This window comes from Typopeltis vanoorti, chromosome 5 (assembly GCF_054136105.1).
Source record: "Typopeltis vanoorti isolate ZY-2024b chromosome 5, IOZ_Tvanoo_1.0, whole genome shotgun sequence".
NCBI lineage: Eukaryota > Metazoa > Arthropoda > Arachnida > Uropygi > Thelyphonidae > Typopeltis > Typopeltis vanoorti.
Genome location: NC_143553.1, coordinates 135,095,358 through 135,118,312, shown reverse-complemented (window position 1 = coordinate 135,118,312; position 22,955 = coordinate 135,095,358). Strand labels below are relative to the sequence as shown.

Below are 22,955 nucleotides of genomic sequence, written 5' to 3'. Positions count from 1 at the left end.
TTCTGTACTATACAGTAATTATGTTCTCCCTTTCATTTTCCTATGGCCTAGTTCTGTTTCTTGATATATACGTATGACTTTAGGGTGTTTTAGGTTAGGTAAGGTAACCTAGGCTATGGTAATTCTGACTTGCATTGAAATCACCTTACATCGGCCCATAGAAACGGATCTTCGACGTAACTCGAGGACCCCCTGTATTTGGTTTGTTCCATAAGAATATCTTATTATGTTGCTTGATACATAAAGAAGCAATGAAACTGGACCACCATGTAACTGAGTCATCAAAATGAATTCAATTACATGATGGATAGCTTGCTCTCTTCAGATATGTCCATCAGTGACAGAGTACCTCAGGACTCTATACTTGCATCTATCCTCTTCTGCCTATACACAAATGACCTTTCAGTAATCATAAATGCTACCCATAGTTTTGCTGATGCATTATTCTTCTTCTTAATTTGACATAATGTAGTGCACAATTATTCCAAGCCCTTAAGATAACCCATAATCAATGGTTTAAGTCAGGGGTCGGTAATCTTTTCAGACTCAAGGGCCACATTCAACTTTTATTTTTAATAATCAGGCTGCAAGTGTTTAATTAAGAGAAAATAGTGAGTGAAAAAAAAAAACTTAAGTTATCAATCTTTATTATATCAATCTTAAAAAACACAGAAATATTTTAAAGTATGAGATATGAAACAAGCATGAAAATGAAACTTAATGAAAAATTATCATGTAAAAACAAAGTGATATACAATAGTTTATGCATCAATCTGAATCAAAACATGCCAATGTTCATTAGTCAGTCACAAAAACTCATGGCAGAAAATGCTTGTTTGCAAACATATGTGCTTCCAAATGCGATTATCACGTTCTTTGCAAAACTGATTAATCCTTCACATTTTTTTGGTAAGCATCGATATTTTTGGATAATGAAAATGCGTTCTTTAATGTTTCATTGTGTTGTAATTCCAAAACTTCCATCTGTAGTAGGTTTGGTACGTCATCAATGTCGACAATAAAAGGGTTCAAAAAGAATCGAATTTCGATGCTATTTTTATGAATATCCACAAATCTTGTTGAAAATTCCTTTTGTAAATCTTCAATTCTACAAATCTGCAAACAAAAGTTTTCTTTTGTGTTTGTCATCCAACTGTAGATGCAGATTTGCAACATATATAACGATGATGTAGATTTTCTTGCATTGTATGTTTCTTCAACAGACATAGTTTGCCTTCAAAAGCTTTTATGTCAGAAAACAGTTCTGCTAGTAATTTAGCTTGGCCCTGCAGGTTCAAATTAAGTTCATTAAGGTACATTGTAATATCTGCAATAAATGCAAGAGACATAATTCATTTTTTATCCAATAGTTGTGAGACGGTATTTTCATGTTCCGTCATGAAAGTACTTATTTCTTCACGTAAATTAAAAAATATTTTTAGAGCACAGCACCTCTACTTAATCATCTAACAGATGAATAATAGATAACATCTTTATAATCCGATTCTATTTCTATCAAGAATTCTTGAAATTGTAATGTTTTGGACCATTGCATCAGATGTAATTTACAGTTGATATCACGATGTCGTTCATTGATGATAAAATTTTGCAACAAAGTGCAAAATTTTGATGATAAAATTTTGCAACAAAGTGCTTCCTGATGAATGATATAATGGAACACCATTGGATCATCATAACCTAAATTCTGTAATTCCGCACATACTTGACCTACTACATCGGTGCAAGAGCCACACACATTTCTTCCATCATCGGTTATCAAACTTTTTAATTTTTCCAGTCCAATTCTAAAGAATCAATAGTTGCTTTTGCTTTTATGAACAAATCATTGCCAGTTGAAGTACCTTTTAAACTATACAAAGTGGCCAATTCTTCATGAACATTAAAGTCACAATCGATGCCCCGAATAAATATCATTAACTGCAGTGTCTGTTACGTCAGTACTTTCATCCATTGCCAGAATGTAAGTGTAAAATTTAAAGCAAATGAGTTTTCTTTAAATTTAAGCTGCTCAAATAAATTGGTACAGATTTCTTCTACTTGCCTTGTACAAGTCCTGGCAGATAAACTAATATCTTGAAATAGCGTCTTCTTTTCTGGGCATATTTCTTCAATTACAGTTAATGAACATCGTTTAATAAATTCTGAATCTGTGTAAGGCCTTTCTTCTTTCGCAACCAGTTCGGCTACGACATAACTAGCACGAACAACTGATTTATTATGAATATTTAAATATGTTTCGTGACAAGTAACAGACTGATTTGGAGGAAAATTGTAGATAGGAAGTTAGTAATGATGTAAATTTTTCATGTAGTACTATCATATCCTGTACACCCCTTGAGGGTACATGTCAGGAATTTGATGATGATGATGAAATATGTTTTGCTGAGCAGTCAAAGAAACTTGTAATTTATTAATTTGATTTTTTCTAAGTTCACAGTTCAAATCCTTGTATTGGCCTTCATGTTCATTCTCATTATGACATCTGATATTATATTCTTTCATAACAGCAGCACTTTTATGACAAATAAGACAAATGGGATTACTCCCATTTTCAATAATGAAGAACTTGCTGTTCCATTCATCATTAAACCTTCTTCCTTCATCTGCAATTTTACATTTTCTTGAACCCATTTTTGAAATTATTTTTAACAAATATTTATCCTTTGAAAATAATAGTTGATGTTATTCAATTATATTAAAAGATGGACCAGAGAACGTGACTACAAATGTGTGCCAAAATCTCGGTTGTCGTCTTTGTTTTCCCCATTCATTATGACTCACATGATTGACTTGCACCAAGTTGCACAGCAATATCACAAAGTATAGGAATAAAATTTTTTAAAATTTAATATTCATATTAGATCCCTGGTTTAAGTTATGATCCCTCTCTCTGTCATTCTTCAGTGGGGCAAGAACATTTCTTCTGTGAACATTTCTGTGATTTCTTCCCCCACCCAACTTCTGAGATAGACTTCAGAAACTTCCTGTAAGCATTATCCAGAAGAGAACAATCCAGTTATTTTCAATAACTGAACTGTTTTTTAATTCAGTTGTTGGCACATATATCACGAAACTTATGAACTTCAATGCAACCACAATGCAGTCCAGCTCTCCACTTTCTTTTACTTTTGATAATCAGATTTCCAGATAAGATCATGTTTCTCTTCTTGAAATTGCTCACACTTCTTGCTTTTTCTGGTATCATATAATACTTCTCACATGTACAACTGTTAACACTATAAATTTCAAATTCACTCAACTTTAGAATACTGTTTCAAAATTTGGGATGGTATACCAAAAACTTTCCTAAAAATACTGATAGTATCCAGAAGAGAGCAATCAAGTTAACTGTGATTTCTTCCCCCACCCAACTTCTGAGATAGACTTCAGAAACTTCCTGTAAGCATTATCCAGAAGAGAACAATCCAGTTATTTTCAATAACTGAACTGTTTAATTCAGTTGTTGGCACATATAACAAAAACTAAAACAAATATACATGTGTGTCTGTGTGTGTGTAAAAAATCAATGAAAATTTACTAACCTGCCATTGCACCGTAGGAAAACATGGTCAAAAGAGTGTGTGGCATCATTAGTCGTAGCAGAAGAAGTAAAGAGTCCAAATATGAAAAACTTATCATATGAAGACATGAATGTGGCAGCTAGCGTTTTATGCACTTTCCGTTCCCTTAACGAAACTTCCAAAGTTGTGTTTCTCCGAAATTTGAACCAGCCTATGACTTTCTATTAAAATTAATAATAATAAATAATGTTATATTAAGATGAATTTAAAAAATAATAATAATTAAAATTATGTATTCCAAGAATCTGCGAAGGTTAGTTGATGATGATGCTGATCCTTGGAATATATACATAAAACATACCTATAATATGCCATCTTAAATTCACTTAGTAAACTTTCAATGCGCCATTTTCTATGAGTTAGCAAGATGAACTCTCGTCCTCCCTTATAATCATTACAAGCAGCTCTCATTATGAAGAGATCAGTTCAACCAAGCTAACATCACTCATAGGAGTGATGTCAGCTTGGTCCACCTTTGCTACAAGTTGCCTGGTGTTGTACTACCTTACCCCTGTCCTGAAGATATTTTCAGGCACAAACTTTGTTTGCTTACACTTGGATAAAGGATTAAACTAAATTTATTATAGACTAACCAAGCGAAAAATAAACTTTCAACATCTTTCTCTAAATCCCGAGTAATTTAATAAAAAGATGGCACACCTTTTGGCAACTCCTATAGGTAAAGATGACCTCGCCATTGCTTCTGCCTGGTAAATCTCCAATTGCTATTTTGTTTTTATTACAAGAGAAACATTAATGCAAAACAATTACATAATAATATTAATCAAACATTTGCTCTATGGGAATATCGCACAATAAAACTGTTTATTTATAAGCTCTTCTAAATTTAAATTATAAGCTATGTCCACCTCTATCAATATAGTTGCTAGACCAACTAATCTTTCATGGGTCATTGCTATTCGTAAATAATTTTTAATCAGTTTAAGCTTGGATAAACTTCTTTTCACACTTGTTACGCTAACCGGAATTGTTAACAATATCCTTAGGGTGGTGGTTACGTTGGGATAAATTTCTACAAGATTTTGGTACGCGTATCACACTTTGAGAAACACAGATCTAATAAGTGGGTTCTAAAATGTTTAGGTTTAGCATGTATGACTCCCCCTGCCCCAGTTTCCCCCATAACTAAATCCTTCCCCTTCTCCCCCCCCCCCCCACAAAAAGCGCTCTTAAACACACAATAATATATATATATATATATTATTAATACAAAACCCGGGTTTCCAAATTTATTTTTCCTGCGTTACTCCCCCCCCCATGCCTCCTTCCTCCCCCTCGTTAAAAACAACCTTCAGCAGGATCTTGGAACTGGAAGACATCCTAATATCAAAACAAGGTATGCACAAAATTTCTCCACCTCTTTTGTTCTATAATTGCCTTCTATATTCACCCATAATGCCCTAAAATATAACCTTTTTGAGTAAGCCAATGCATTTAAAATAAGGGACACTCCTAAACAAAAACAGGCTATAATAGCCATAATTATAATAATAGTGTTTAAGAGGAGTAGCATGGGAATTTCCCCAGAAACTATACCTAAATAATATAATATAATACAAGATATTTTATAAATGTATGCCATTTAGTTTAGTTTATATGCTTACATTTATCAAATATCTTGTTGCCTCAATATGGCTGAACGAGCGGCATTATTAAGCTGGGCCATGAGGCAGGCTGCCTCTATGTTACACCCTTTTGACATGTAGCATAGAGGCAGTTTAATAATGGCGCTTATATCATTAAATACAAATTAAACAGCAATGACTCCTAACGCACACCACTAGTCACCTGCCTCTCTTCTGGGATATCACTGTCCCCATGCACAACCTGCTGATACCTATCAGACAGCCAACTCCATTCCAACATACTAATCTACCATCCAATCCCATCTATTCTAATTTAATTACCAGTTTGTCATGTGGCAATCTATTGAAAGCCTTATGCAAAATCCAAAATACTACTGTATATGAATCCCCCTGGTCATAAGTAAACAGCTTGCTAAAACATCATCTTCCTTTAGCAAACCCATGCTGCCCATTAAAGAGAATTCTGCTGCTCTCAACCCAATTCTGAATCCTTGTCCTCACTAGCTTCTCCAACACCCCGACCACAATTCCAGACAAGCAGAATGGCCTATAATTCGAAGATTTAGTGTTATCACTCCCTTTATAAAGTGGAATAATTTTGCCTTCTTTTCACTCCTGTGGAACTTGGGCCAATCTAAGACACGTTAAAAATTAAGTTAAAGCTGTTAACTCCCTGAAACATTACCTCAAGACAAGTAGTGATATATCATCTAGTCCCATGGTCTTGTTGATATCAAGTTTAATCAATTCCTCATATATCTCCTGCTCACTCACACCCACTGCTCTCAAGTTCTGCATTATGTTACGATCATAAGTATGGAATACTTTAATGAACTGCTCATTTAACAACTCCACTATATCCTCCTCCACGTTTATCATCTCCCATTATCACTTACCAACATCATCCTCCCATAATCACTTTTCCTTCTACTGGCCACATACTGAAAAACCTCCCCAGTATTTCTTTTAGCCTCATTTGCTAACTGCTGCTCATACTGCACTTTCGCTACTCTTACCAAATGAGTCACCTACCTTACTTGCTCTTTGTACTCCTCATGTATCTTGTGCTGCCACCATAATGCCTTTTTCTTCCAGACCGCACAATTCACCTCTTCAGTTAATCATCCATTTTACACCTACCTTATGTAATCTCCTGACCTTTGGAATACACTTAGTCACTGCCTCTGCCAGATAATTCCTCAGTAGGAAACAAGTAGCACTGATTTCCTTCACATCCAATTTCTCATTCCATGATATCACTGTAAGCTTACCTCCTCCAAATGGGGAGCAGACCCTAGCACACTGAGATCTTCTGCCTTGGCCCTTTGGTATTCTTCTGCTGAATATGCCTGCCCAGTATGGTCCAGATCCTGCCATGCTGAAAAACTTGATCCAGCATCGAATGAAAACTGCCGCTTAATTACAGATGCCTGAAACCAACACCACTACCTGGTATTGCATCCCCCTCCAATTCGAAGATCTGCATTCTCAGCTGATGAAAGCAGCAGACTAATGAATGATGAATGCCACCCACTGTTCGGCCAGACCGCAGTGCCCCAAAGACTAAGATCCCGACATAGCTTCCTGACAACTGTTGAACCACCTAAAAACCTCCCCGAGACAACACTTCAACAATGGCTTGCACTATATCCTGAAAATAATACTGGTATTCCAACAGCCGAACATCTTCCACGTGGTGCCCACTTGGACTGGAATACTTGGAAAAGCCTAAACAGACTCCGGACGACAGGACGCTGCAACAAAACCTCATCATATGGGGCTACCTCACTGGCCCAGACAATTGTGAGTGTGGGACAACCCAGTCCATGAAATACCTTCTTCCATCGCCTTGTGCAAAAGAGGACCTTATATCCTGCACAGAAAGAGCAGTTGATTGTGCAAAGATACTGGAGGAACATCTGACCATGTTTATTGTATATAAGTTATGTATAGTTTCCTTTTTTCATATTTAATTATTATTCCCTGTATAATTCACCTACCAAATCTAAGCTGATCTCATTGTAATGTATCCTAATTTGTTATAAATCATGTTGTACCACTTACTACTGTACTACTTATGTTTGGATACGAAATAAAAAAAACTGTAAGCTACCTCCTGAGTTTGTCATAATCACCTTATAGTTCCACGTATAATTCTTTCTCACAAAAAGCCTGATATGGTTGGACACCACCCCAAGGAATCACTTCATGGTCACTTTCACCCATTGGAGAAAAATTTGATACTTCATTTACAATAATATCTTCTGATCAGATAATCAAATCCAATTCTAAATCATTTGTGCCAACTACCACTATCAACTCTTTTGCTCATGTATTCCTTTTATTCAATACTTCAATCATCCTGTTCATTCTACCTCCCAGAAAACAATCCTTGTACAGCTTTTCATTCACCACACCTCTAATCATTGAATTCCCATATATTGCTACTCTCAAATCATTCGATATTTATTTCGAATCTTTCGTCACATTCCTCCTCACATTTCCATGAAAATCCATAATTCTTCTCAGTTCATTCTTCATATATTTAATCACTTGCTTCATCTTTACTAACTCTACTTTCATCTCTTCAATTATTTCCTCACTGACAATTACCAGTCACATTTTCACTATCTTACACATCTGCTGTTGTACTGCTCACCACTGCTAATTCGCAACCAGCTATGCCTGCTCCCTCACTGCTAACTTGTCACCATCTATGTACGTTATCTTACCACTCAATGTTGCTAACTCACTGCTACTTTTACCTGCTGTCTTACCATTATCTTTCAAGCAATCAACCCCCATCATCTCTGTTTATCCCTGTAGCTACATCCTCAATATTTTGCCAGCTAATGCTCACATTCAATGACATCTCATAATTCATAAACATATTACACTTTTTGCAAACCCAAGCAATCAACCCCCATCATCTCTGTTTATCCCTGTAGCTACATCCTCAATATTTTGCCAGCTAATGCTCACATTCAATGACATCTCATAATTCATAAACATATTACACTTTTTGCAAACCCAAACTTTCTCATCTCTTCTATTAATTCTCTCCACATAAACATCTTCTATTTCTCCCCAAGTGTATGTACTGTATTCACATACCACTCGAAAATGGCACCGCACCATTCTAAAAATCTATGCCACTTGTATTCTCTTTTGCTGATCTACATCTCACCATGATCAAAGCTATACACAAGAATCACAATTTAATTTAATAAACACAGAACTTTAACTATACCTACTGATCACAGTTATCATACAATATTTAAATAACAAATTATCACTATCGCCACACACGGTTTTAAAATTTAAACTTATCTTTTCACAGCTCTCTCTCTTTGTCACCTAGTGGCTTTGTCTATTTTAATATTAAACACAATTTATTTGTCCATAATTTTAAAACTATACAATTAATACAATATATTTCTCCATAATTAAAAACAACATAATGATAAACATGATTTCAAATAGTCTTTTTATTTATGAATCTTAAAATTGATATTTGTTTTAAAGTTTTCACTTTGCTTCATCAAAGTTTGTAAGCTCGCACTTTCTAAATTTTCTTTTTTTTGGTTATGTTGTTTTCCAGTACCAATATGTAAACATCTTTATTCTTCCACAATACCAATATTGTTGAAGAGGGCAAAGAAAATTTTTTACATGCTTCAATATTTTTCTCACCACATTCTAATATTTTTCTCATACATGAATAATTTTGACTTTTTTTGTTGCAAACCAAGAGACACTTTCTTTTAGTAGAGGTTTCCAAAGAAAGGGTTTGTTTTTAACTGATTTTATAGTTGTGGGTAAAGTGGGGAAGGAGGGCTGGAAGCTAGACACTGGTGAGATAGGTAGAGTGAGGATAGTTGTCAAGGACAAGATTAGCTTATAAACCAGCCCATAATAAAATGCAGGTAGACATAAAAGCCAAGTCATCCCTTTCATTTTTTGTTTATTTCAAGAATTGGTTATTCCAAGAACTACCCAAGTATCTGCGTAGTACACGCATTATAAAAGTGAGGAATTGTATGGGAATATGCATAAATTAAAATCATTATGGCTTTTTGTTCATCATTTACAGATAATCTCGTTACAACGAATGTTTTACTTTACTTCTATTGTATCCTTTTTTTGTTCCAGCCTACTAACCAAATTCTGCAACCTGCCAAACTCTGATCTGTCATTACATGAGCATTTTACAGACCTGTCACAATCTTGGTCACCCATCTCAGTATCCCTTCCACCACTTGTCAATGTCCAAACCTAGGTGAACCAATCTGTGCATAGCAATAATTCAGATGTGGTCATATCAAAAGGGATAATAACTTGCTTATCCCTACTTGTCAGCACCACTTCTGAGATGCTACATGGTGTATAATTTGCTACCACAGATTTAGATCCCGATTTAATGAAAAAAAATTATTTTGCCCTCTTTCTACTCCCTTGAGACTTTGACCAAGCCGATACTTAAATCAAACAGAGTAGTTAAGGCATCGCCAGTTCCCTTAGACATTCTCATAAAACGCAAGCCAATATTGTCTCCATAGCACAATTGAATGATGGTGATTTGTGGCCTCCAATTGAAAACGGCATAAGTTCGATTCTCGTCATGATAAGAGGAATCTTTGTATGTTTTTTTTTTTAATTGCAAGTGAGTTAGATGATCTCATACAAAGGTAGCATGATTTTTCCTCCCGGAAAGTCAGTTCTTTCATCGCACATGCAGACAAATCAGCCTTGAGAAAATACACAATTTACAGACAAAAACTAGTGGTGGTGGTGTCCCCATTAAAAATAGTAGGCGAAAAAATGAATTATTATTTTTTGCTATTTATTATTATTTGGTGATATGATGTGCAAGTATTTAGTCTAATCAGCATTAGAGTTATCTTTTTTATTCTTTCGTATATATATATATATATATGTAGAAAGTATTTTTACCTTGGGTTTGCTTGGTATCTTTAACATATATATATATGACTTTCTTCTATGAAAGGTCGTGAACCTACAGTACATTAGTATTATGTGCAGTAGGGTTTTATTTTTTCTATTTTCATTAATTCTCATAGACAGGCTTATAAGTTGGTTATGCATTACTAAATCACTTAAGGAAGCGAACAACATAGATATGAATATAAATTAAATTACACTTTAATAAATATTTCCAATATTTTGACAACGTCATGTTACCGTTTTCAAAAGGAACTTACAAAAAAAAAAGGCACGTGCACATAGGCAATACAACACAGTAACTGAGAATGAAGAGATGAAGCTATTGTTCTCCTAAAAGTCCTGATGGTGCCCTCTAGCGGGCTAAGTAGGTGTTCTTGGCCGTTGGGCTGAAGGTCTGCTGATGTAAGCCTCCCAAATTTGGGGCAGTCGCATACAACCAAATTTGTTGAGGTTTGGAGAGTTTCTTAGGGCTGAGGCTGATTCCATAAATAGTCTCTCGAATTTGTATTTGCAACGGTGTATTATTGTAGCTTTCTTCCACCGTATTCTGTGGCGTGTATCCAGAGCATGGTCTGCAAGACCAGAGTGGCTGTATTTGTGAAAATGGATGTAGTCCTTGTGTTCCGAAATTCTGATATTCGCTGTCCTGCCTGTTTGGCAAAAGTAAGACAGTTTACAGCTGCAAGGGACCTGGTATACACCAGGTAGGTCTAGGGGAAGTGGTTGTTCTTTAGTGGAGCAGATAAGGGATGCCAATTTTCTGTATGGTCTGTAACACGAGGTCAAGTCATGTTTTTTTAAGATTTTGGTAATTTTTTCTGAGGTGTCTCGGATGTAGGGAATAGTGATGAATTTAGAGTAATCCTTGTTGTGGAGGAGGGGGTTGCTGGTTTCAGTCATTTTTGGATTTTTTGGGGGGGGTAGCCATTGGCCAAGAAAGTGTTGAGGATGTGATTTAGTTCAGTGTTTAGGGCCTTGTCGTTAGAACAGATTAGTTTAGCCCTGTTGTATAGTGTTTTCACCACTCCATATTGTTGTGTGTGTGGGGGGGGGGATTGTTGGTGAATGTATTTGCCTGCATGGGTGGGTTTTCTATAAACTGAGAAAACCAAGGTTCCATCAGGCTGGCAGGTGACTAGTGTGTCTAGGAAAGGGAGGCTATTGTTTTCCTCTTTTTCCAGGGTGAACTTGATTCTGGGGTGTTGGCTGTTTAAGTGTGTTAAGAAGGAGAGGATTGTTTCAGAGCCATGTGGCCAAATAGCGAACACATCATCAATGTAGCAAAGCCATATGGTTGGTTTTTGTGGGGCAGAGGCTAAGGCTTTTTCTTCAAAGGGCTCCATAAAGAAATTGGCCAAGGGTGGGGAGAGTGGTGAACCCATGGCTGTTCCCTCTATTTGTTTATAGAATTTTCCCTGCCAAACGAAATAGCCTGAGTTCATTGTGAACTGAAATAGGGCTGAGATATCGGGAGAAAATTTAGCTTGGATTAGCTCTAAAGTTTCCTTGAGTGGGACATTTGTGAATAAGGAGGAGACGTCAAAGCTGACCATTATGTCAGTATGTTGAAGTGTAAGGTTTTTTATGCTGGCTTTGAAGTGGGCTGAGTTTTTGATGTGTGATGGTGTGTTGCCAGTATAGTGTGTGAGCTCTTTGGCCAAATGTTTAGCTAATTTGTATGTGGGAGAATCAATGCCATCCACCATGGGACGTAATGGCACATTTTCTTTATGTATTTTTGGGAGTTCGTAAATATGGGGGGGGGGGTATAGAGTTAAACAGCTTTAATCTGTCAGTAACTCCTACAGGCCAAGAAGTGACTTTTCTTAAGGAGCCTGTGAAGTTTTCTAATTTGCGAGTTGGTGGGATTGTATTCGATAGGGAGGTAAGAAGCTCGATCTAATAGAAGAGCATTAAACTTACCTGTGTAGTCCTTTTGGTTAAGTACTACAGTTGCATTTCCCTTATCCGCTTTGGTGATAACTAACTCTTTATTATTCTTCATTTCCTGTAGAGCTCTTTATATTCCTTGTTAGATATGTTGGTTTTTGGTGATCTTGCTTTGGAGAGGACACAAGCTACATCCAGTCTTACACTGTTGGTGATTTGATGTGGAAGTTGGCAGATTCTGCATTCGATCTGGATCATAATATCTTAATAATATCATAATATTTTTATTAATTTTACATAATTTTTTTAAAATTCTTTATTTAATACAGAAACCCTGCTCTAGAGACCAATTTAAGCCTCCAATAAGTGGGCTGGTGGTCTCACATCAGGTGATGAAATTTATCTTCTACCTAAAGATAGTCACAAACATGAATGTCCACAGCAAGATTCAAACCTACAACCTGTTTGTTTGTTTGAGATAGACGGATACACTGTCTATCTTTCTATCTACTTGAAATAAGAAAATTCTGCATTTAATGATAGCATACATTCTGTAACTATTCTACAGAAAACAGGTCCAATATTAGGCAAATACATTCAGACAAAATTAATTACCATAGTGGCACAAGGTTATGTTATTTTGGAGTAGTCATAAGGTAGGGAGAAAGTCTCCAATTGTGCTGAAAGAAAACTTTCAAATCTAACATGTTTGATAGATCATTATCATCATGTCTGATACATATCAATTATAAAAAAAGTGAAAGTCAAAGAAAGGCAAACATGTTCTGATAACATCAGAATGAAGAAAGCAACTAATCAGTATTGAAAAAATTATGAAAACAAGCCCATACCTTCTGCCTACCATCTAGAAAGCATTCCATTTTATCTTGTAGAAGATTACCTTTATTATCATAGAAGGAGAATGGACATCCACAAGGCACAATGGTATAGATATCTAAAACAGAATAAAAGTAAGAGTTAAAAGACAAAAATAAAACAATTTTGCTTAATGGCTCTTAAAATTAACAGACATATTTAATATACTTGAATAATGTAAGATGTTCTTCATCTTAACTATGTTATTGCTATAGGAAGCATCTACTGTTGTATTATGTGAAATAGTGCAACATGCCTTTTCTCATGTCAATTTTTCAGATTATAAAAATTAACATATGCAAAACAAAAATCCCAATATACATAAAGATGATTATCTATCTGTTTAATCTCTGCTATACAAATTTACACCATGATATTTATTTTGAATGGCTACCTCATATGACTATGAAAAGATCACAGACTACGTGTTTGAACTTAACGTTTTGATCATTCTACTTTCCTAAACTCTTGGAGAAGGAGAGTGTGTCCATTTTATTTTGGCTTATATTGTATTATTCACAAATGGGTGGTTGCCATTTCTTAGTTTAATTGTAAATGCTACAAATTCCAGAAATATGAAAAGGGGAAAAAAAAAAATCTAAGTGTACAAATAACAGCTTGTGTTAAGTTGCATTTATGTAGAGGCTTTTAACATGGAGAGGGAGTATTTGTCACACACAAACATCAAGACAACATTCAAGTTTGTGCATTATGTTGATCAATATATCAGGACCATGTCCTTCAATAACTCAGATTTTATTTATAACTAATCAAGTGTTTGTAATAAGAGATGTTAACTACAACATTCATACCAACACTTTTCACTGCAGCAATGCCCAACTTCCAACTGTGCATTTTGTGGAAAATGCACAGCCTACTCAATTATATACAAAAAAGTGTAAAACATAATATTTTGGTTGTCTTAAAACATATAAAAAAAATTTTTTTTTTCCTACAACAGATTTGAACATTGTAAATACATATATACATAAAGATGCAGTGAGATAAAATACAAATTTCATCACTAAATACCATAAAGCAGTAATTCTTAACTGGTGGGATGCAGTCCCCTAGGGGGCCGTGGAAAATTCATAGAACGTCGCTAGTTTTTAAAATTTTGAAATCTCATAAAATAATTATATTTTGCTGTTTATTTTACTTTGTTTCAAACTTCTATCACTTTGTATTAGTAATTTGAATTATGCAGTTTAATGCGGTAGTTTCTTTTATGGTGGCACCAAAAGTTGACTTTTCACTGCTGGCAACACTGCAAGTCGTGACATCTGCCTGCTGGAAGTGTGAAAGAAGTGATTCTCTAAAGTTTTAAACAATACTAGTACAAATGTATAGAACTTAACGTTGTTAAGTGCAATTACTTTTCAAAACTTTCAGTGCTGTAATACTGATTTGTTATTTCTTAAAATTTACCCCCTAATAAAATGAGCAAACAAAGAACATTAGCTGGCAAAGGTTGGTCGATTGGTAGAGCCTCTGATACTAATGATTCAGTTAAGTAAGTTTGAGCATGGTTAGTGGTTGGAATGGGTCTATCGTTCGATGCTGTTGGCATCGAACGATAGGTGTCAAATAATAATAATAATAATAATTTGATCTCCTAAATATAAATATGGTAAAGTTTTTACAAAATATTTAAGTAAAGTTGATTTCTGTTTTCTGATTTTTTTTTGTCATTATAATTATAATTATGTTACTCAAACTAGGAGGCTGCGAAAATATTTTAGGATACTTAGGGGCCACGACTACTAAAAAGTTAGGAACCACTGCCATAAAGAACTATATTTTTCAAGATATAGATATACACTGAAGTCCAAAACCTAAAGACGAACACTGTTTCTGAAGATAACAACTGCAAATTCAGATGAATAAGCTTGTGGCAATTTGTATAACTGATGATTGTGAGTAGAAATTGGGTACACATTCAAATCGTGCGCAAAGGGATCACATGGTGGCACTCAACAGGATAAAAGGCAAAATTCTGCACTAAGTGAATTGTGCTTGAAGGAAGCGCTTTTCATGAAGAAATAAAATTGCAAACTTGAATGTGCTGTAATATCTCAAAGACATCATCTAGATGATGTCACGTAGGGAAGAATTATCGGAAAGCTTGCACAATAACTCATATTGATAGAGAGTTTGGAATCTCTCTGGCAATATCAGAATCACTGCCCAGGTTCTGAGCAGCATTTCAAACCAATGAAATGTGTTCGAGATGTTTGCAAAGAAGTTGCCCTTGCTCTATCATGGGCATGAAGACAGATTTTTGGTTATATCAGCAAAATATAATTGACATGCCACAGCAGGCCAGCTCCATTTAAGCACAGGTATGCAAATATCTCAACAAACTGTGGCAAGACGTCTGTGACAAGTAGGCCTACAATCCCGAAGGCCTGTAGCCTGTCCATCCCTTTATCCAAAGCTCATCATAGAGCATGTTTTCAATAGTGTTGTATCCATAAAACTTGGACATGACACCAATGAGCTAATGTACTCTTTACAAATGAGTCGTTTTAGTCTTTCATCTGATTTTAGATGACACTTGATCTGGCATGAAAGTGGTACTGTTTACCATTGTGAGAATGTTCTTGAAAGGGATAGATATAGCAGTGCTGGGGTCATGGCATGGGAAGGCAATATGCTTAATGGACGCACGGAGCTACAAGTGCTGGAAAAAGGGATTATGACTAGTTAATGATATTACAATGAAGTTCTTCAACATCATGTTCGATTGTTCTGTGGTATATTTGTAAGTGAAAAATTTATTTTTCATCATCATCAAATTCCTGCCATGTACCCTCAAGGGGTGTACAGGATATGACAGTACTACATGAAAAAATTACATCATTACTAACTTCCTATCTGCAATTTTCCTCCAAATCAATCTGTTACTTGTCAAGACTCCAACATTATCAGATCTTATATTTCTATTGTCTAAGGCACTTTGTACCGTATCAATCCACCTATATCTTGGTCTTCCTCTGGGTCGTTTTCCTGCCAACCTGGCAGAGAACACTTGTTTTGCTAATCTTTCCTCTCCCATTCTATTTAAGTGACCATACCACCTGAGATTAGCTGTGCTAACCCATTCCTGGATGCTGCCAATGTCAAGTTCTTTCTAATATCCTCGTTTTTAATATGATATTGCCATTGATGCCATCTGTTCACGCCTATAATCTTTCTCAGGACTCTCATATCTGCGGCCTCTAGTCTTTGGTCAAGTGTTTTACTTCTGACCCAGCTCTCAGATCCATAAGTTAAAACAGGTTTGAACACTGTCTTGTATACAGCTAATTTAGTGTTCTGACTAATGTCTCTCTTATTCCACATGAATTTATTCAATTGACTTCCCACCATACCAGCTTTGCTGATTCTGTTGTCTATTTCTATATTTAATTTACCATCTTCAGTAAAAATCGTGCCTAAGTAGCTGAAATGTTTTACTTGTTCCACAGGTTCTCCATTCACAACACAGTTGACATTTTCAATGATTCTGCCTATTTTCATTGTCTTTGTCTTTTTATTGCTGACCTTCATACCATATCTATTACAACAGTTATTCAATTTAGTCAGAGAATCTTGCAGACTTGTAGCGGATTTATTTAGAAGTATAACATCATCCGCATAAAGCAAAGAGCTGACATTAACATCTCCAATTTTGATATCAGGTTTAATACCACTTTCCTTCATAATGTAATCCATATAGATAATGAATAACAGAGGGGATAATGTACATCCTTGTCTCACACCAGATTTAACATTAAACCATCTTCCTGTACTTCATTCAATTCTAACTGCTGACTTACAAATCAAATAAAGACTAAGTATTGCTTGATATAATGCCCCATTGACACTATATAACTGCAGCGTATTAAATAGCTTCTCTCTTGGCACCTTGTCATATGCCGTTTCCAAATTGACAAAACTTAAATACAGATCTTTGTTATATTCCCATGCTTTCTCGACTATTTGTCGTAAAGTGAAGATCTGATCCTGACAACCTCTATTTGGCCTGAATCCAGCTTGTTCTTCCACAATTCTTCTCAACCGTTTCTCAAGTATACTTGCATAGATCTTGCCAGGAACACTCAGTAGGGAAATACCTCTGTAATTCTCAGATTCAGTTTTATTTCCCTTTTTATATATGGGTACTATGAGAGCTCTACTCCAATCATCGGGAATTCGTCCCTCTGTCCAGGCTTCCTGAACTATGCAGTGCAGCCACTGTAAGACTTTTATACCATCATACTTCAGCATTTCTGGTCGAATATCATCTACTCCTGCTGCCTTTCCACATTTCAAGCCTTTGATGGCTTTTTCTACTTCAAGTATGGATATGTATTACTGACTACATGCCTGGTCAGTGTTTTTTATCACTGTGCTGTCATCACTGCTTGTTTCATTTAGCAGTTTTTCAAAGTAATTACTCCATACTTCAAGGATATCTTTTTCTCCCGTTTTCATGTCACCTTTATCATCTCTAACTCCTTTTACAGCACTCTTTCCTCCATTCCTAAGCTTCTTCAACAACCTCCAGAATATTTTGCCACCTTCTTGATATTTATTTTCTATATTCTTGCCAAAGTCCTCCCATTAATTTTTTTTTTAGTTAGTTTTACACACTGTTTAGCTTTCTTACATTTGTCTCTGTATTCCGTAAGAGTAAAAGCTGACTTATTTGCCAGGAACTTTTGATATGCTTTCTTCTTTTCCTTCACTGCCTCTTTAACTGTGTCCACCAGGGTGTTCTGATTTTTTTATCCTTGCACACAACCTCACCACATGCCTCTCTGGCAGAATCAATCAATGTTTTCTTCAGAGTTTGCCACTGAATCTCCAAGGTTTGATTCCTGTTCTCAAACTCTTTAATTTTCTTTTCAATAATCTTTCTGTATTTTAGTCTACAGTTCACATCTGAGAGCTGCTCAACTTTTATTCGCTTTAGAACTTTCTTACATGTCATTCTTTTCAATATGAAATTCAATTTTATCCTGCTCAAGACTAAATAGTGATCACTTCCAATTTCAAATCATCTGTACACTCTGGTGTCCTGCACCAAGGAGAAAACATCACTATCAACAATAACATAGTCAATGAGACTTTTCTTATTCCTAGCCTCTTCTCTCCATGTGAATTTGTGCACATTTTTATGTTGGAACATGGTGTTAGTAATAACCCGTCCATGTCCTGAGCAGAAATCCAACAGATATTTGTCATTATTATTAGCTTTGCTCTTTTCTCCAAATTTTCCCAAAATATTTTTGTATGTCTCACAATCATTTCCTACTCTGCTATTTAGATCCCCAACAAGGACCAACTTTTCCTTTTTCATTGTGTCAGTTGCTTTTTCTAAAGCGTCAAAAAATTCCTCCACTTCTACCTTAGTAGAACCTTCTGTGGGACCATAGGCACAAATAAGTCTCATTGTCCAGTTCCCCATTCTCATATTTGCCCACATCACTCTACTTGAGACTGCCTGCCATTCAAGAAGATTAGCCTCATATTTTGTGTTGAATATTGTGGCTACTCCTTCTTTTCCTTGATTGTCATTACCTGAATATAACATTTTGTATTTATTGCTCAGAAAGATCTCACCAGTTTTGGTCTTTTTTGTTTCAGTCACCCCTATTATGTCGATCTGGTACTTGTCTAATTCCTCAGCTAGCTCCATTTCTTTGCCAATCAGGCTTCTTACATTGATAGCACCGATCTTTAACTCTGGTGATGTTGAGTTGGGGTTTATTTTCAGATTTGTTCCAGTAGCTGACTTTTCACTGTTCGCCCTGGTTCCCTGGCGAAAACAACGGGGGCCTTGTTTAACCAGGCGATGCCCCAGCCGGCATGAAATTTTGTCATGTTGTACCATCATTTTTTATTTTGGTTTAACCAATAAGAATACAATTTGGTCGGCTAAATCCCAAATTGCCAGCCCCTCCTCGTTCGTTCAGCATCAAAGTAGATATCCAACAGGGTGCACCACGAGAAGGTGAGGATTGGACATTAGGTCAGAAGCCCTGGTCGGTTCTCCGCATTCTTTAAAGGCTATGTGGAGGTCTCCTCTCAGTTATACAGCTTTGACCCTTAAGCACCCCCCCCCCCAAATTTATTTTTATGGATGACAATTACACACTACATCGTGCATGAGCAGTGGAGATACTTCTGGAGACTGAGGATATTAATTGAATCAAGTAGCCACACACTCCCCCAGATCTCCCCCCACAGAATATATTTGGGATGTGAAAGGGAGATGCATTGCTGCTCGAAATTTCCCTCCAGAAAACAAATAAGAACTTATCCTTCCTCTGAATAGGAGAGGGCCAGCTTGCCACAAGAACTCCTGAATCACATGGGTGCTAAGCATGGTATGATGTTGTGAGAGCTGCATTGCAGTTTGGGATGGACACATTCCATACTGAAATGTCTCTCTCTCTCTACATAGTTTTCTGTAAGCATTGTACATTAATTCCTTAACTAAGTCCTTAGGATATTTGTAACTTTGCCAAAAACATAATGCAATTTAATCTGTATGAAATTTATAACACATTTTTTGTGTAATATAATTTATTAGTATGCTGGCAATAAATTTATGTCCACATTTGGCTGTGGTCATGAAAATTTTTTCCTATACAGGTAAAAACACAGTTCATCCTTAGATTTTGGACACCAGTGTATATATCTACATCTTGCAAACTCCAGAAAGTTATATGCACAGGAAGCAGATTTAACCCTGTCACAATAGAAATGTGTTACAATAACTGAAGAGTGAAAATGGCATCTACTTTTCTTGGCAGAAATCCAAATCTCACCCCCACCCCTCAACTATAGTTCGCCCACCGTTTGTAGGTCCCTGCTTCACGTCTTTCCAAGAATAGTCGCTTCATGCTGAAGGGGAGAAAGAAATGAAGGACATCCGAATTGGTCGGCAACACGCAAAATCACGTGCTTTATAGGTAAAAATTTCCAACTGTTATACAAGCAACATAGTTAACTACAATAATCATAAAAGAGAAGTTAATTTTCCGACCGGTAATAATAAACAACTCATCCCACTATACGGACTGATTACCCTATTATCTGAATGGATTCTCCTTTTTCTGAGATGCGCAGAAGTGTCGAAGGATCTCTAACTGGTGGGCGAACTATACTAATCTTAACTTTCCCAATTCTTTGACTCCTTTTGACCCAAGGGTGCATCTAAGCATATATATGTTCTGACATACCGGAGAGCATCCAACCTACAATTGCCACACTTGGACTTTTTTGGGCTGAAAATCTCCCTTCCCAATTCAGTTAAATTCACTTGATGTTTCTATCCCAATGCTATCAACCACTATGAACTCTCTGACTTCATCTCAAATGTTGATTTTTTTTTCCCCAGTCCCACTTTCCTAGCAGCAAAATTATCTTCTTAGGAAAATTTAATGTTCACAACACCAATTGGCTCACCCCCTTCAATTGCACAGACCAAGCATGCAGAGATACTGAGATATTTTCCATCACTAATGGCAATCACACAAATTGTTCACATGCACACCAGGTAACCAGTGGCAGCTTGTGGCTTGAAATCATGGGAGTGCTGCAACTTTTGAAATATACATACACACTGCAAGAACAGTGTATACGTGTTTGGATAAAATATCAAAATTATGGTAAAATTTTTTAAAAAAATTAAGCATAAAAAAATATTGTTTATTATCGATAAAATTATACAGTTTGGTATAATTCAAAATTACTTAAAAATAAACAATATTTTTTCATGCTTAATGAAAAAATTGTTTTGTTTCATGAAAAAATATTGTTTATTATCGATAAAAGCATACAGTTTAGTATAATTCAAAATTACTTAAATAAAATCAATTTCTTTAATTGTAATTAAAGGAATGGATTTACAATTTTTACAAAGGAATGAATTTACAAATATTTAAAGAGATGGAGTAAACATGATAAGCACTACGAACACTACTAGCGCAAACTGCATATAAACAACAGTGGAACTGTGCGACGGACAGTGCCGCATTACACTAATGGCTCCCATCTCACTATGACGTGCAAATGCTTGCGTGTGTAGCAATATGACACTGTGGTATATACAGTGCTGCTAGTGTCCTTCGCCCTCCTAAGTGCTACAAGATGGATTTTTATTATTTTTTATACAAAATAAGAGAATTGTATAGGATTGTTGATGATAAAATTAAATATTACAAGCAAATATAAATAAATTAATATATTTATATATCGAGAAAAATTGGGGGTGTTGCAGTTCTGCAGTGCCTATGCACATAACAGTACCTATCAGGTATAGTTTCTGGGAAAATTCCCATGCTACTCCTCTTAAACACTATTATTATAATTATGGCTATTATAGCCCGTTTTTGTTTAGGAGTGTCCCTTATTTTAAATACATTGGCTATTATTACTCAAAAAAAGGGGTATATATATTTTAGGGCATTATGGGTGAGTATTATGGCATTATGGGTGAGTATATACTCACCCATAATGCCCTAAAATATATATACCCTTTTTTTGAGTAATAATAGCCAATGTATTTAAAATAAGGGACACTCCTAAACAAAAACAGGCTATAATAGCCGTAATTATAATAACAGTACGTATGCCCCTGCAGGTAACCCTACCCACTCTTCAAACATCATCAATCTCTTCCTCACTAATCACCCTTCCAGGTACACTGTGAATATTGCATGTCCACAATCTAGTGCTTATTTCCTCTAGCATTGAACAATGCTTACACAACCGTTCTCAATAAAGAGTAGTCTGGTATTATAACAACATCGAATGAGACAACCTTTGTGACTTCTATGACTCATTGCCATGGTTAGACTATTCTTTTCAATGCAAACACATGCACTATGTAAAGATCACACACTCATAATTTACTTATCATGTTTATTTTTTTTTACAGTATTATATATACTGAGTGAAAATTTCATTTAATGAGGAATACAATTTTGTTAATATGATAAGATAATTTAAAAATATATATGTATATGCATATTTATCAATGCAATTGTACACTCAGTATTACTGGAACCACCATGTAGTCAAACAGTAGCCATAAAGAAGACTTAAATGAATTTCAGTAGTAAACTTGCTTACCATATATTGTAATCCTTAGGGATTTACATAGAAATAACACTATATTTTATTGTTTGTTTGTAATAGTGTTCTTATGCCCCCCCCCCTACTCTATTAAATTGTGCAAGCACTGTAATAATGGTAAACATTTTGTCACTAGAGTTTCACTTTGAATCTCGCTAACTGACACATGCATTAGTTGTGAGCTTTTTAGAACAGCTGTTGCCAGGTGATGAAAAGGCCAGCAAGTGGGTAGGCAAGCAAGGAAGGGGAGCTATAAAGAAGGGAAAAAACTACCAAGTTACTGTCCGACAACAGATGGGAGACCTGTCGACACATGGCAGAAGGAGGAAAAATTCATTCCGATAACAGGGTAATCAATGAATTTCATGGGATGAGTGTTTATTATTATACATCGGAAAATCAGCTTTTCTTTTATGAAAATTCTAATTTTTAAAGTGGTAACTATTTTGCTTTTTTACGTATAAAGCAAGTGATTTTGCATGTTGGTGATGAATTCATACATTGCCTTATTCCTTTCTTCCCTTCGACATGAATTGACTCTTCTTGGCATTGTGCCAGCAGGGGGTTCTCATATCTGTAGCCAGACAGTAAATTCTGTGATTTCTGAAAATTTTTTATATACATATGAAGGATAGAATATGTAACACACATATCTAGTCTTCATAGATTAGTAAAAATGCTATATGCTTAATGAAAAGTAAGTTGTCCAAAGAAGAAGATGGAATCTGAACTTTACTACAGATTCCATCTTACTCTTTGGACAACTTACTTTTCATTAAGCATATAACATTTTCACTAATCTATGAAGATTTGATATGTATGTAACATATTTTGATTATTGAGAATATTGAGATTATTGATTGGGTAATTGGGTCTCCCATGA

General features: G+C 35.6%; 1 protein-coding gene across 1 annotated transcript in view; it reads right to left on the bottom strand.

The window, feature by feature from the left end:
• LOC150106839 (BRISC complex subunit Abraxas 2-like) overlaps positions 1–22,955 on the bottom strand; it is a 139,804-nt gene that overhangs the window by 61,325 nt on the left and 55,524 nt on the right. Inside the window, exons 3-4 of the mRNA XM_090392748.1 lie at positions 12,916–13,019; positions 3,564–3,763 (exon numbers count right to left, since the gene is read on the bottom strand). Coding sequence (XP_090248874.1) covers positions 3,564–3,763; positions 12,916–13,019 — 304 coding nt within the window. The remainder of the gene's footprint in view (positions 1–3,563; positions 3,764–12,915; positions 13,020–22,955) is intronic.